The sequence below is a fragment of the Triplophysa dalaica genome, chromosome 1, assembly GCF_015846415.1.
Source record: "Triplophysa dalaica isolate WHDGS20190420 chromosome 1, ASM1584641v1, whole genome shotgun sequence".
NCBI lineage: Eukaryota > Metazoa > Chordata > Actinopteri > Cypriniformes > Nemacheilidae > Triplophysa > Triplophysa dalaica.
The window spans coordinates 21,717,472-21,730,925 of NC_079542.1; the positions used below are offsets into that span (position 1 = coordinate 21,717,472).

At 38.5% G+C, this 13,454-nt stretch overlaps 1 protein-coding gene across 2 annotated transcripts in view; it reads left to right on the forward strand.

Annotated features, from left to right (window-relative positions):
- Nucleotides 1-13,454, forward strand: part of dennd2b (DENN domain containing 2B) — a 57,360-nt gene that overhangs the window by 41,295 nt on the left and 2,611 nt on the right. For both annotated transcript variants that reach the window (XM_056758691.1, XM_056758685.1), the window contains exons 10-15: nucleotides 1,046-1,155; nucleotides 1,456-1,525; nucleotides 3,652-3,729; nucleotides 4,245-4,385; nucleotides 5,485-5,633; nucleotides 12,832-13,009. In XM_056758691.1, the coding sequence (XP_056614669.1) occupies nucleotides 1,046-1,155; nucleotides 1,456-1,525; nucleotides 3,652-3,729; nucleotides 4,245-4,385; nucleotides 5,485-5,633; nucleotides 12,832-13,009 (726 nt within the window). The remainder of the gene's footprint in view (nucleotides 1-1,045; nucleotides 1,156-1,455; nucleotides 1,526-3,651; nucleotides 3,730-4,244; nucleotides 4,386-5,484; nucleotides 5,634-12,831; nucleotides 13,010-13,454) is intronic.

Here is a 13,454-nt window from a genome sequence, read left to right on the forward strand (position 1 = left end):
GAACAAAATTATTTGCCAAAAAGGCAAACAACGCTGTATCAGGGATGTGGTTTTAATTACAATATATTAAATAAATCCATAGAAATCAAAAGGCTGGCAGTAGTTAAAGCTTAAATTCTTCTCTAAACTGAGCTTCAGTTTACACTTCAAGCACACCAATACAACATGCATACCAAATGATTAATGCATCTTTAATTTATTCAAAATAAATGAACCAAATAAAGAAGATTTCACTTTTGGCCACCTCTGTATATATATTATATTTAAATAAGTAATATTTAACTCTCTTTATGGTCAATACTGTCAAATAACAGTGTCTGGGTGATATATGAAGAGTTTATTTACAAAATGAGATAACTCCGTTTTAAAATTTTGAATCATGTTTTTTTATTGTGCATTCCAATTAACTGGAGTTGGTTTGTTTTGATTTAAGCCATAATAACAAACAAATAGAGCTTATTATCACAATAAAATATGATAATATAATAAAAAACTAAAAAAAGTTTTATCTCAGAGTTATCTCATTTGGGAAACAAACTCTTCATATATAGCCTAACATATTTTGAAGTGTGACTCTAAATCATTTTTACTGCTTTTTCAGTGTTATGTATACTGGATGATATCAGATAATGACATCTTAAATTGTAGATCTTAAATATGCCATCATGTCGATTAGAAACGGGGTCCAGATACAGATGCTTTTATTGTTGGGACATATTGACAGTAACTGGCGTAAGCAGGAAACGGTTGCCATAGTGATCCTGTTTAGTTACAGAGATAGTTCTTTAATTAGCTGAGATCTGCTTCACCGATTGTGTCCCCTTGAGAGGCTGAAAATGCTGGCACGCTCTCCAATTCAGGGTCAACCCAAGTGACATCCGATGCTAAAATGGAACAGAGGGCAGTAAGGGTGAGGGATTGTCCCCAGTTGGAAGGGTATTCTGTACATATTTCACATAGTAATGAAGATCTGAAAGGAATTTGTGTAGAAGTGCAAATATATCAGATAAGTTTCTTACTGGTTTCTCTTATCTGACCCTCACAGTTAGAGAGACTCACCAAACAGATGAGGGAGGCTGAGCAGAGACTTAAGGCTATTCCACAGTTCTGCTTTCCAGATTCCAAAGACTGGAGCCCCGTGTCTGAATACAACAGGTATCATTGCCTGCGTTACCACAGTATTTATCAATGCATCATCTGTACTGCAAAATTAAAATTTCTATAAAAATTCACGGGAAACACAAAAGCATGCACACTTTTTTTTGATAAACTCTTAGTACTTTCAGCTAGTTCTTTGGTTTCATTGCATACGTCTCCATAACAATGTCATTTCACGCAGTGGCTGCTCCTCAGGGCAAAGTCATCAATCTCCAATAGTTTTCAACACTTTCTTGTTATCATCTGATCTGCATGGGGGTTTGAGGACTAATGGTGGCTGTCTTTGATTTACTGCAGTGAGACCTTCTCTTTCATGCTCACTGGAGAAGATGGGAGCAGAAGGTTTGGGTATTGCAGGCGACTTCTGGTGAGTCTCGTACTTATACTTACTCTCACTCACAATGTTTGGCTCTAATTGTTTCTGTTAGTGACCGTATACTGCACTGTACATTACGTCATGCATTGTAATTAAAGAGCAAGAATGTGGATGGAGTTGGAATGGGCGTTTTTTCAGCCACTTGAGTAAATGTATGGTTTGCTCTTTTTTTTTGCTCAAATTCTCGTAAACATTTCACCTCCGGTTTAATGAGAGTTTCTCAGGAGAAGAGTGGAAACCAAACCAGCAAAAGGGTGTCATTGTAGCGTAAGCATCAGTCATGTGTTTGTGAGTGTTGTGCTGACTGTGGTGATGAATCGCATGTTTCTTGCGAGGAGGACTAAAAAACTTTAATTTGCGAATGTCCAATTAAGAATATGTGACTTTTATAATGTGTAATGCATGTTTTGCATTAAAGCATGTTTTTTGAAAATCAGTGATTTAAGAGTAATAAAGCATTTCATATGTTTGTACTGGAGATACAGTTAGGAACAGTTTTAATGTCACTGCAGTTGCTCATTCCAAACTCTCTTTCGCCGATATTGGCCTGTGTTTTTTGTGTGTGTGATTCATCGTTGACTTTTGGGTTTTCTTTAGTTTAAATTCTTTCTAGGCCTCTGTCATTTTGAGTGTCTGAATGGCCCAGTGGAGAGAAGGGTTGACTGTTTTCAATGCAGAGAGGAAGTCCAGGGGGCTGGCACGAGGGCAGCATTCTTGAGGAACTGAATCCCGCTCAACATGCATGAATTAATCACCCATTTGTAAAAAGTCAGCAGAGGAGAATTGCATACCTAATATGGACAAGAGGAATGGGGCTTCTTTGTGTCTGTGTGTTTTCAGAGACACTAAACCTAGTTGGATTCTTAGAAAATGGCCAGGCTGCCGATTGTTTAGCGGATTGTGTGTGACAACTCATTCATTTTGTGGAGCTGCACCTGTGCTGAGTTTACACTGGAAAATCTGCGTCCTTTATTAAACTGCTTACTTTTAGAGTGATACCATGTGCTATTGCATGTGTTTTACTTTGGGATGTCAAAGAATCGAACCCCAGACACATAGTAGTTTATAAAATATAGGATGGGTTTGATAGCGTTTAAAGGGACAGTTCACCAAAAAATCATTTACTTACCTTTTTGTCATTTCAAACCTGTATGACACAGAATTTTGGTAACCAACCAACAGTAGTGATCATTGATTTTGTGTCCATATAATTTAAATTAAAGTAAATGGGTACCCTTGTTGTTCAGTTACCAACATTCTTCAGAATATAATCTGAGATTGTGTTTTGTTGAAGAAAATAAATCCTACAGGTTTAAAAAGAGGGTGAGAAAGTTTGAATTGAAATTTTTGGGTGAACCATTCCTTTACAAGAAGTGATTCTTTTAAATAAATTAACTCCCATTGAAAAAAGAAATACATAGTGATTTAATTCAACTGAAGACCTTTGATGTGGTTTGTACATTTTCAAACCATGATTTTAGCGAGAAGCCACATGTGATTATAGCGCTAGGTCTCTCTGTCGTTCTCTCTCTTTTTACCTTTGGTCATTAAGAGAGAGAGTCGTGTCTTCTCCGTTGACTCCAATGGAACAGTTTTTTCACGGTTTCAATAGTTTCCGGAAGTTACTAGTAATGCATGGAGCTGCGACTAAACAGACCAACTGAGGTAAAATTCGAACCCATTTAAAGATGAAAGCCGTTTAACAAATAAAAAAATGAAAGAAATAAAGCATTTAAAGACAAAACATAACTTCCTGGAACTATCTAAAGGCTCCATGAATAACGTGACACGGGCTCTCAATAGCTCCCGGAAGTTACGCATGGAGCTTTGACTAAACAGACCAACTGAGGTAAACGTTTAACCCATTTAAAGACGAAAGCTATTTAATGGATAAAAAATGAAAGTTAAAGAATTTTAAGAGAAAACAAAACATAACTGGAGCTATCTGAAGGCTCCATGAATCACGTGACACTCCAGCGTTTTGGACATCCGTTGGCAGAACTCTCTCTTTCAATGGCTCTGCAACACTCTAGTAACTTTCATGTATTGTTATGTACCCCGCAGCAATGTCATGATGTGTGATTTAATTGCTTGTGTAATCTTTCCCGCACCTGCAGCCTAGTGGGAAAGGACCTCGCCTTCCTGAAGTGTATTGTGTCATCAGCCGGCTGGGCTGTTTCAACCTGTTTTCCAAGGTGAGCCCAGGCTTGCTCATATGTACACACCTCTACCAGTAGCCACACTGTCTCTCTGGATGTCAGACATGGGCACAGCTGAAACAAGACTCATGTTGGCATCGAAAAACATCCGCCTCAGTATAAACCTCTCTTTAATCCCTCACTCTCTCTCTGTCCTGTTAAACCGCTGCTTTTATTTCCATAACTACCATGTTCCACTATGTAAAAAAGTATGAAACTGTACTCAACCACGGCTATCATAATATTTAATGGACATCTGCATTGAAAGCATGTTTTCGTCACTTTTGTCAAATCTCGTAAACCTCATTCTGTAGATGGAAACCATGCCTTTATAGTGACAGGTCGGAATCCCGTCGGCGTCCAGGCGCGTATCTGAAACAAAACAGACCAAGTAAAATCGATCACCATCTGAAGTGTACAAACCCAGTAGTAGTACCACGTTATTAATGCACTGACTGTTAGCATTGGTTTATTCTACGTTTGTTTATTTATTGATCTTTCATTTCGTACAGATCCTGGATGAAGTGGAGAGGAGGAGAGGGATCTCAGCTGCTTTGGTGTACCCTTTTATGAGGAGTGTGATGGAATCTCCTTTCCCAGCACCAGGCAAAACAATAAAAGTCAAAACCTTCCTGCCTGGAGCAGGAAATGAGGTTAGATCCTTCCTTCATATAAATAGACTGCACTGTTATCTGCTGGTGGTTTGATTGATTTAGCTGCACTGAATGCTTCAAGACAACATCAGATATACATTTGAATTACTTTTTATCTGCTGCACGATCCAGAAATAAACAATGTTTGTTTTTCAAATACAGTCGTATGCCATCAAGCAGTGTTCTACGATATTTCTTAAAATGTTTCTTATTCACAACGTTGCGAATACACTTATCAAAAATGCTTAAGGCTAAAGCCCGATTTTTAGTTCCCTGTAGGACTTACGCCGTAGCCTCTACGCCATAGGTTACGTGTCGGTTTTCATTTAAACTTCTGGGTTTTGTCCCCGTCGACAGGCAATGACCACTAGACGTCCGTGCCCACGCGCGTGTTACTTGTGTAACCAAAACAAGAGCCAAAGAAGAATGAGCTCGTTTGAGAATTATTATAGCAGTGATAGCGGCAAGTAAACGGTCACTTTTGTTGCAGCTTGAGATGTTAACTACAGATGAACAAATTCTTTTTCTTAGACAATTCTTGAAAAACGTTTGAGTAAACATGATTCTACCGCAAAGTTTTTTGACCTGAGGGAGGGGTTCAAACAGACCAATCACAGCTCTTGCGGTCCGCGTAGGGTCCCCGTTGAGTTGATTCGTTGTTACATTTTTGGAGAGGTGCGTGTAAGGCTATGCGGCCCTGCGTTAGCTAAGCCTTACGGTCCTATGCACGACTATAACTTGCGCTTAACAAGGATTTTTTTTTACATTAAAGCGAATCACCAAAAAATTACAATTCTGTCATCATTTATTCTCCCTCTAGTCAAGCGGTTTGACTTTCTTTCTTCTGCAGATCACAAGAGAAGATATTTTGAAGAGTGTTGTTAACTAGCACCCATTCCCTTGCATTGGTTTTGGGTCCATGAATGAATGGTGAATGGTGGCCAGTGCGTTTGGGACTTCAAAATATCCTCTTTTGTGTTCTGCGGAAAATGTCATACAGGTTTAAAATGAATAACAAGAGGGTAAATGATGACCAAATTTCTTTCTTATACTTTAATATTTTCCCTTGGTTTAATACATTGTGTTGCATTTTCCTCAGGTGATTGAGTTAAGGAGGCCCATGGACTCCAGACTAGAGCACGTTGACTTTGAAAGTCTGTTCTCTTGTCTGAGCATACGGCAGGTGGTCCGGGTTTTTGCCTCCCTCTTGCTGGAACGCAGGGTCATCTTTGTGGCCGACAAGCTCAGGTGAGACACCTTTTGCGTTTGCTTATGCATGCAGTCGTCAACCGAAGTGTCTTCTGAATGTTGTCTTAACGTTGTCGTCACGTGCCTGCATCTTTCAAACAGATGAATTTGAACCGTGAATACAGGCAGGGAACACTCTTCATTCCTATGGGAAAGTTCCTGCTTTTTCAGACCAAACATGGTCAAGGGGTCCTCCCAAACCGAGCTTTGTTTCAGAGACACGCTGACCACTGTGACAACAGCAGTCTGAGTGTGGGCTAACAGCAGATGTTCTCAATAACCTTTCCCTTCACCAATGTGCAGTGTCACTTCCATTTTTCCATCTCCTCATTCAGAGCCCGTAGAATAACATCTGCTCTGACTGAAAAATACTTTTATCTTTTGGTGCATGTCTTTGTCTTCGTAATGGTGTTTTTGTTTTTCAGATTTGTTCTTTTCTTGTGAAGCGCTAGGCTAAAAACGTTTATGATTCCACTCAAAAAATAGAACATCGTCATGCTGTATTTGTCAGTGGCCACTGGGATTCTGAATGGGATACTGATCATATTTTTGGTCTGAACACTCCAGCCATGCTGTCTTGGCCTTAGCTGGGCAGAAAATAAGCAATTTGGAGGCCAGTTCAGTTTTGATTGTCAGTGCCCAACCAGCGCATCTGTGTTATATAGCAACTTTCCATTGTGGTTTGGGTCTACGGTGACCCGGCGACTGCTTCGCTGCTAAATTAATCAGGGAAGGCATATTTTGACTACACCCTTTAACACGGGGCTAAACTCCCAGGAGTCCCTGCTAATCTAAATTCAGAAATGGGTCAGGGCAAAGACGGCTTTGTTACTGTATGTCCCCTGGATGTTGTTTTGGGGCAGATGAGATAGATGTCAGGAGGCTTTAGCACCCCCCTTCGAAACTTCATGCTCGGTCACGGAAGCCTGTTCCTGGGCATTGGGGGTTATTAGGGAGTAGGTTATTTGCGAAAGCCTAATCTCCACAAATCATCAGGCAGTTTAAACAAACAGCAGTGGGGTATGTAGGGTGGGCAGTGTACTGTGAAGGGAAGGAATGTACTTCCTGTGTGAGTGACTGTGCGTATATTTCTCTTATCGGTGGCTGTGTTGTCACTGGGTGACAAATACAGCTCATAGCAATATTTCTGATAACTATTCGAATCTAGAAGCTACATTAGTGACCAAAAGTGATGTCCGTGGGGGTGTATTTGTACATGGTTTGCTTTTAATGCTCCTTCGGGTAAACAATTAAATATGAGGTGTGGGGTACAAAATGGACAAACCACTAGACATTTCAGGTTTTACAAAATTCTTTGGCAAAAAAGGAAAATGCAGCATATCAGGGAATTTATTCAAATATATAGGCGAAAATCCATAGAAAAAATAAAAATAGCTTAAAATGACTACAGTATAATCTGTTATTAATCTTTCTTGATTCTTTTATTTGTAGTCATTCTTTTGAGTGGTCTTTTCAACTTTTCCCATGTGTTGTGTTTAACTTTTTGCCAATCCTCTCTAAATGTTTTCCAAAGGTTAACTTCAGTGAATACACTACTCCAAACACACCAACGCAAAATAAATACAACGTTTTAAATACATAAATTTTAATAAAAAGCGTCAATTCACCAAAGTTGGACATCATTTGTGACCGGGACTGTATAGTCTTACAACCTGCTCTTTTCAGCATGGCTCTGTCATTTGTACAAACAGTGATTCAGTCAGTGCTATTAGAATGTGTTGTGAATCAGTTAAAGTCTACAGTCTAATTACTGTATGTTTAAAATCACCTGGTTTGTCACACCACAGGTTTAGTTCTTGCTTATTCAAAAATATGTTACATTTTTTTCCTTTGAATCAGAGGAACAAAAGTACTATGTTCTCTTTTGTTACAGAAAGTACCCCTTTCAGAACCCGCTCTTTGCAAGTGGATTTGAATAGAGCTGCTGAATTGAACCCACACCCATTGTCATTATAGATAGAGCTCTAGTTACAACATAATATGCTGTTAAGCTAAGTATTGACATTCCGTGGGTTTGGCCCTGTTAAAAACAGGATAGGTGGATTGGTGGGATCAGGTCCAGGCCTACATGTGTTGCCCAGCAACCTTAGGTAGATATGGGCAGCGCTACGGTGGAAAACTCTCCTTCCTCCCACATCGAGAACATACTGTAACTGCAGCTCTCTTGGGAAAAACCACTGCAGTTCCAAACATCTATGCCAACATTGTGTGTGTGTGATGTATGAGTCTGTGGCTTGTAATGTATATCTGCTGCTTAGGATCTGACGGAAATAAAAACTCACTCCATGTTAGGAAATGCTTTCCTCTGGCTTTCACATGCTCAAGTTATTTAACCCTTTGCACAATTCTACTTTGTGAACCTGTAACCATTCTGTTTGTTGTGGCATGTAAAGTTTCTCCTGCAATTGTTTGCCAGTTGCAAACTGTTCCATTAGCTATAATTGCACAGGCAACACTTCTGATATTCAATCAAGCTGTCGCTCGACATCCTGCAGGAAAACAGCTTTGATTATTGATTAAACAAATCACCCAATATTACAATCAGTTTGATACATTTGAAGCACTGCTCTTAGATTGCTGTACATGCATTCCTGTAGGATTACATTACTCTTAAAAGTTATTCAATAACAGGAAGGGGTTAAACTCACTGACGTATTGCCTGGTTTTGATCTTTTTTAGTCATGTCTAAATTGCTTTCCCCATCTTGAGTACAATGTGTGTGGAAATGTAGGTGTAGCTGCTGTTTTGTTCCGGTTGTAAGAGCATGTCTGTTGGTGAATAAGAGCACTGAAAGGCAAGGAATGGAAGAGGAGAATAGAAACCAGGAAGCCTTAAGGCAAACTGTCAAATTGGCTAGGGGAAAAAATGAAAATATTCAGTTTTAAGCTCAAAAAAGATTGTCTTAAAGTGATAGTTCAGCCGAAAATAAAAATTCTGTCATCATTTACCAACACTCTTGTCATTTCAAACCTGAATGACTTTCTTTCTTCTGCAGAACACAAAATAATCTATTTTGAAGAATATTGTTAAAGTTGGGCGTATTACATAGTATTTCTGTGCTCTAGTCTATACACTCCCCCAGTGATTGCACAGGTTTCAGAAAGTTTTTTAACATATAAAACTGTTTTGTAACAAAGTCCCTTATTGGACAATTCTCCTCGAAAAGCACGCGGCGCCGCCACGCGGCAGCATGGAGAGCAGGAGAAGGAGCATGCACAGACGTCACTTTCACTTGTGTGCAGGAGAGAGAGAGTATATGTTCGAGAAGTGACGAAGATACGACGTATGCAACACCACTCTATAGATACTCAAGATTGCCAGAAACCCTGTGAGTTAGGCCCATTCACTTGGAATGGCTTTGTGGCCGATACATTAGAAGTGAATGGGGGCCAATGCTGAATTTTGGGTGAAGTATCACTTTAAAGGTTAAATGAACTGGGCATTATGAAATATACATACTTCTTATACCCAGAGTCATATTTTTTCTCAATAATTTATTGTTGTAATTATAAAGAATAACGATGGAAACAGAATTTTTGCATAAACATTGCATTATTGTCTCCTTTAAGATCCAGTGGTGAAATGCTGTATGTGGAAAACATGCAAAAGTTCTTTTAAATATATAAACTAACTCTGAACAAGTCTCTTTGAACAAACCCATTGTTGTTGATGCAGTATTGCCCATGAGAATCTATCCGATTCTGTTTGGAAAGTTAAATCAAACCAAATGTATTTTGGCTCCGAGCTGACTCCTGTATTTTCACCCTTGAGCTGATTCTGTTGTGAATTACTTTTTACAAACCAGGAACTATTGTAGAAGCAGATCTTTTGGATCTTTTGAATCAATTCTTTCAGTTTGCTTCCAAGGGACTCCAAAAAGCATTTCAAACATTGTGAAATTTATAATGATGGGAAACATAACTGTTCTTGTCACACTGCCACATCACACACCAACAGCGGTTTGCTAGAGCAGTTTGATCTACCTTTTGGTGTTGTAAGATAAGAGAACTGATTGAATCGTATTTGTTGGTAGACTGTAATCGCTGTTGCGTCTTTTTTTTTCTCTAGTTTTGTCCTTGTTACATTATTGCTAATATAAAAGGAGATTTGATTGTGGTTGCAAAAATGACTGATGACTTTTTGTCTAGATGAACCTCAGATCTCATCTTTTAAATTTCACCTATTTGAAAACAGTCATTCCCACAATCTAATCAATTTGGTCGCGGTAATGGTCTGAAATGACACACATTGCCTTCAATTTGTTGCTAGCTGTTATCCTTCAGACACATTCATGTAAAAATAGCAGCATACCAATACTGTTTGATGATCCAGGTGAGAGTCAGTCACAGTAGCCAGCAGCGGTTTTGAGCCCATGTTATTTGGTTTTCGGAGTCATCATACAGTGTAGAGCAGTGTTTGGACTGGTCTGTGCCATCTTCTCCATTTCCCATGAGTACATATGCCTCTGAGGCCTTAGAAATGCGGACATTCTAGGTATCAGGTATCAGAATCTTCTTGTCTCCCCTATGGCTAGATTTTTTAGTTTTCCTCAATTCCCAGTGCGAACATGTCAGGATGTAGGATCCAGGATGTCTCTCTCTCTCTCTCTCTCTCTCTCTCTCTCACACACACACACACACACACACACACACACACACACACAGACACTGGTCTGGTTTATTATATCCGTGGGGACAGTATAGGCGTAATGATTTTTAAACTGTATATTTTATCCCCTACCCCATTCTATATGATTTATAAGCTCTTTTGACAACCGGGAACCTAAATGTTGGTCCCCACAGAGACACAAGTCCCCATGAGTTGGTGACCTGGCAAAGGCCTCCAGCTGGAGCTATTTCATTCTGTTAGAAATATCTGAAATTAGTATTTTTGTAATTACCATGAAAAAGGGCAAACATCAAGTTAAAGCTTGTCTCTCTCTTTTAGATGCAAGAGCAGTATAGGAGCTGCATTTATATTTAGTTTACTGTCAGCATACCAAACAGTGCTTATCCTGCCTAATTCATGTCTGGAGTCAGTGTGTTTCTGGCGGTTTATTTTCTCTGTCTCTGTGTATGTTGGCCAGTGTGGTGGATGAGAGAGATTGAGACGAGAGAGAGAAATGGAAGGGTCAGCCTCTATTTACAACCCAGGGATCTTGAGAAGGACAGTGTGCTAGGCATAGTTGTGACATCTCGTGGCTGCTTTAACATCACAGTCATTTAAGGCTTTAAAAACATGATATTCAAAAATGTTTAAAATGATATCACGTGTAACATATTGGCCTGAAGTGGTGGCTGATAAACCATTTGAATACAAGCCAGACAAAAACCTGATTTACTTGCTGATTGTATTGTGGGAACATTTTACCCTTTGTGTTGGAATGCCACTAGAAACATTTGACAGATTTAATGTAATGTAGCTACAGGAATGTTCATAAATCATACCGATTAATGAAATATTTAAAACAAATGAATGTATACTCTTCTTGAACCCTAGTTTGTTTTAAAAGAACCAATAATCTGTTATGTGCATACAATGTAAGTCTTGGTGTAAACTCCCCACACATTGTTTTTACAGGTTCAATTTAAAACAATGTTTGATGTATTTTGTAGCACACACCACAGGTAGACGTTACCTTCATTCAATTTAAAGAAACTTTTTTTTATAATACTGAATAGAATAGAACAGAACAGAATAAACCTTTCTGACATTGTTTTTAGAAAACAAAACAAAGAAAGACTGTTTAGCAACTTTTTAGAATAGAGAGAATAAACAAGGCAGGTATTGACGACACAAGACATCAATATACAATAAATATAAATAGGCAAAGACATAAACAGAATGAACAAAACATAAATATGAAGTATAGGACAGACAATAAAATAAATACATAAGAGAAACACAGTGCGGTATAAAAACAGTGAGGTAATGCAAGAATGAAGAAATAGCGGTGTAAAGAGACGTCCATGATATTGTCCTTATATTCTCATCCTCCGTAACATTTTTAAAAGACTGTTTAAACACACAAATACCGGTTAATACCGGTATTTTTCTATAAAATATAATTAATTAATGTCTTCTTATGTATAAATAATAAAAACTGGCTTAGGCATCATGGCTTTGCTTTTGTTTTAGTAATAATTTTTAGCTTTTTAGTTTATAAGATAGTGAGAATTTTTAAGGCCTTTCTTTGTAAAAATTGTTTTACAAATTTGTGTTAAACTGTCAGCAAAGGTTTTGAAATGCCTTTAAACATGTCATACCTTGTTTTAAATTATATAACTTTTTTTAAAGAAAATCATATTTGATTTTGTGAGAATCATCCATTGATCGCTACAGTTGTGATGGTAGAAGTAAGGCTTTTTTGCTATTGGTCGGATGCAATCTGTGTTTGAGCTGTCAGACTTGGACAGACAAACAGTAATATTGCTTAGCCAATTGAGTGAGTTTGGGGTTGAGGCCTGTTTAAGGAAAGTCAAACATTAAATGTGACCCAGTCTGTGAAATCTAGATAACAGGCATCAAAATTTTATTTCAATCATTCATTTCACTATGATTTCAATCTTTGATATGGCATTATTCAGTCAGTACATTTTCATAAAATGTCTTTATAAAATATAAGATGCTTTTATGTAGGAAACATTAAATCACAAAAAAAGACTTTAGCTGGGTTTTCACAAATGTGGTCACATCTTTTATCATATTTGCTCAGGCCTCAGAAATTATAAACTTCTTTTTGATTAGAAACTAAACTAAAACATACTGTGTGGGATCCAGAGAGCATGAGTTTCAGCACACTATCATTCTAGTATATAAATGAACATATCAGTTATTCCTATGTCTATCCTTTACATTGTGTTCTTACATTGTGTTCTATCATCGAGACATCATCGGTTTTATGTATCTTATGCCCTGAATGCCACTGATGCTGTCTGAATAATATACCAGGAGATCATTTAACAGCATCTCTGTGGAGTCTAATGAAAGCCATTGGCTATTTTACTTGAGCATTTCATCACAGATTCCATCGTCCTCTCTGTCAAGCCAGAATAAACTGGAAATCTGGCCTCAATATACTTTCCAGAGCAGGGTTTTTTAAAGAGGTATGTGTATTTTGGTGTGAACTTGCCAAATGATTGGCTGATTGACTGTGTGTTGTTCTCTCTCTTTGCAGTACTCTTTCAAGCTGTGTTCATGCTGTGGTCGCTTTGCTGTACCCGTTATCCTGGCAGCACACCTTCATTCCTGTGCTACCCACCTCCATGGTGGACATCGTCTGCTGTCCCACGCCTTTCCTAGTGGGGATTCTTTCCAGCTCGCTGCCCAAGCTCAAGGATCTGCCTGTGGAGGAGGTACGGACATCAGCAAGCGTTCCAGATCTCTCCCACACGTTGTCACAAACACCTCAACTCCCAGCTGTGCTTTTGTCACCTATCATGTTTGTTGCAATAGGACACTATGTCAAGTGTTTACATGTGTGCTGGGGTGCGTACCGGCCCTGAGACAACAATATCTGATTAACTGTCGTCAGATCTGGGGAGGGAACTCATTTTCAAAACCTCTGGAACATTGCTTACATTGTGTGTCAGTCAATACAGGCCCATTCAGTATATGTGGCTTTTTTTAAGAAAAGCTCTTAGAAGCTGATACTTGGTGTGATTGTGACATTAAAACGTATTGAATATGTTCACATCGATCTGCCTTATAATTGAACCCTGATGTTGTTTGTTTGTATATTGTGGATATTTGTTTTTCCAAATTCAGAAAGCTAGTTGGAATGGGTGAGAAACATACAAA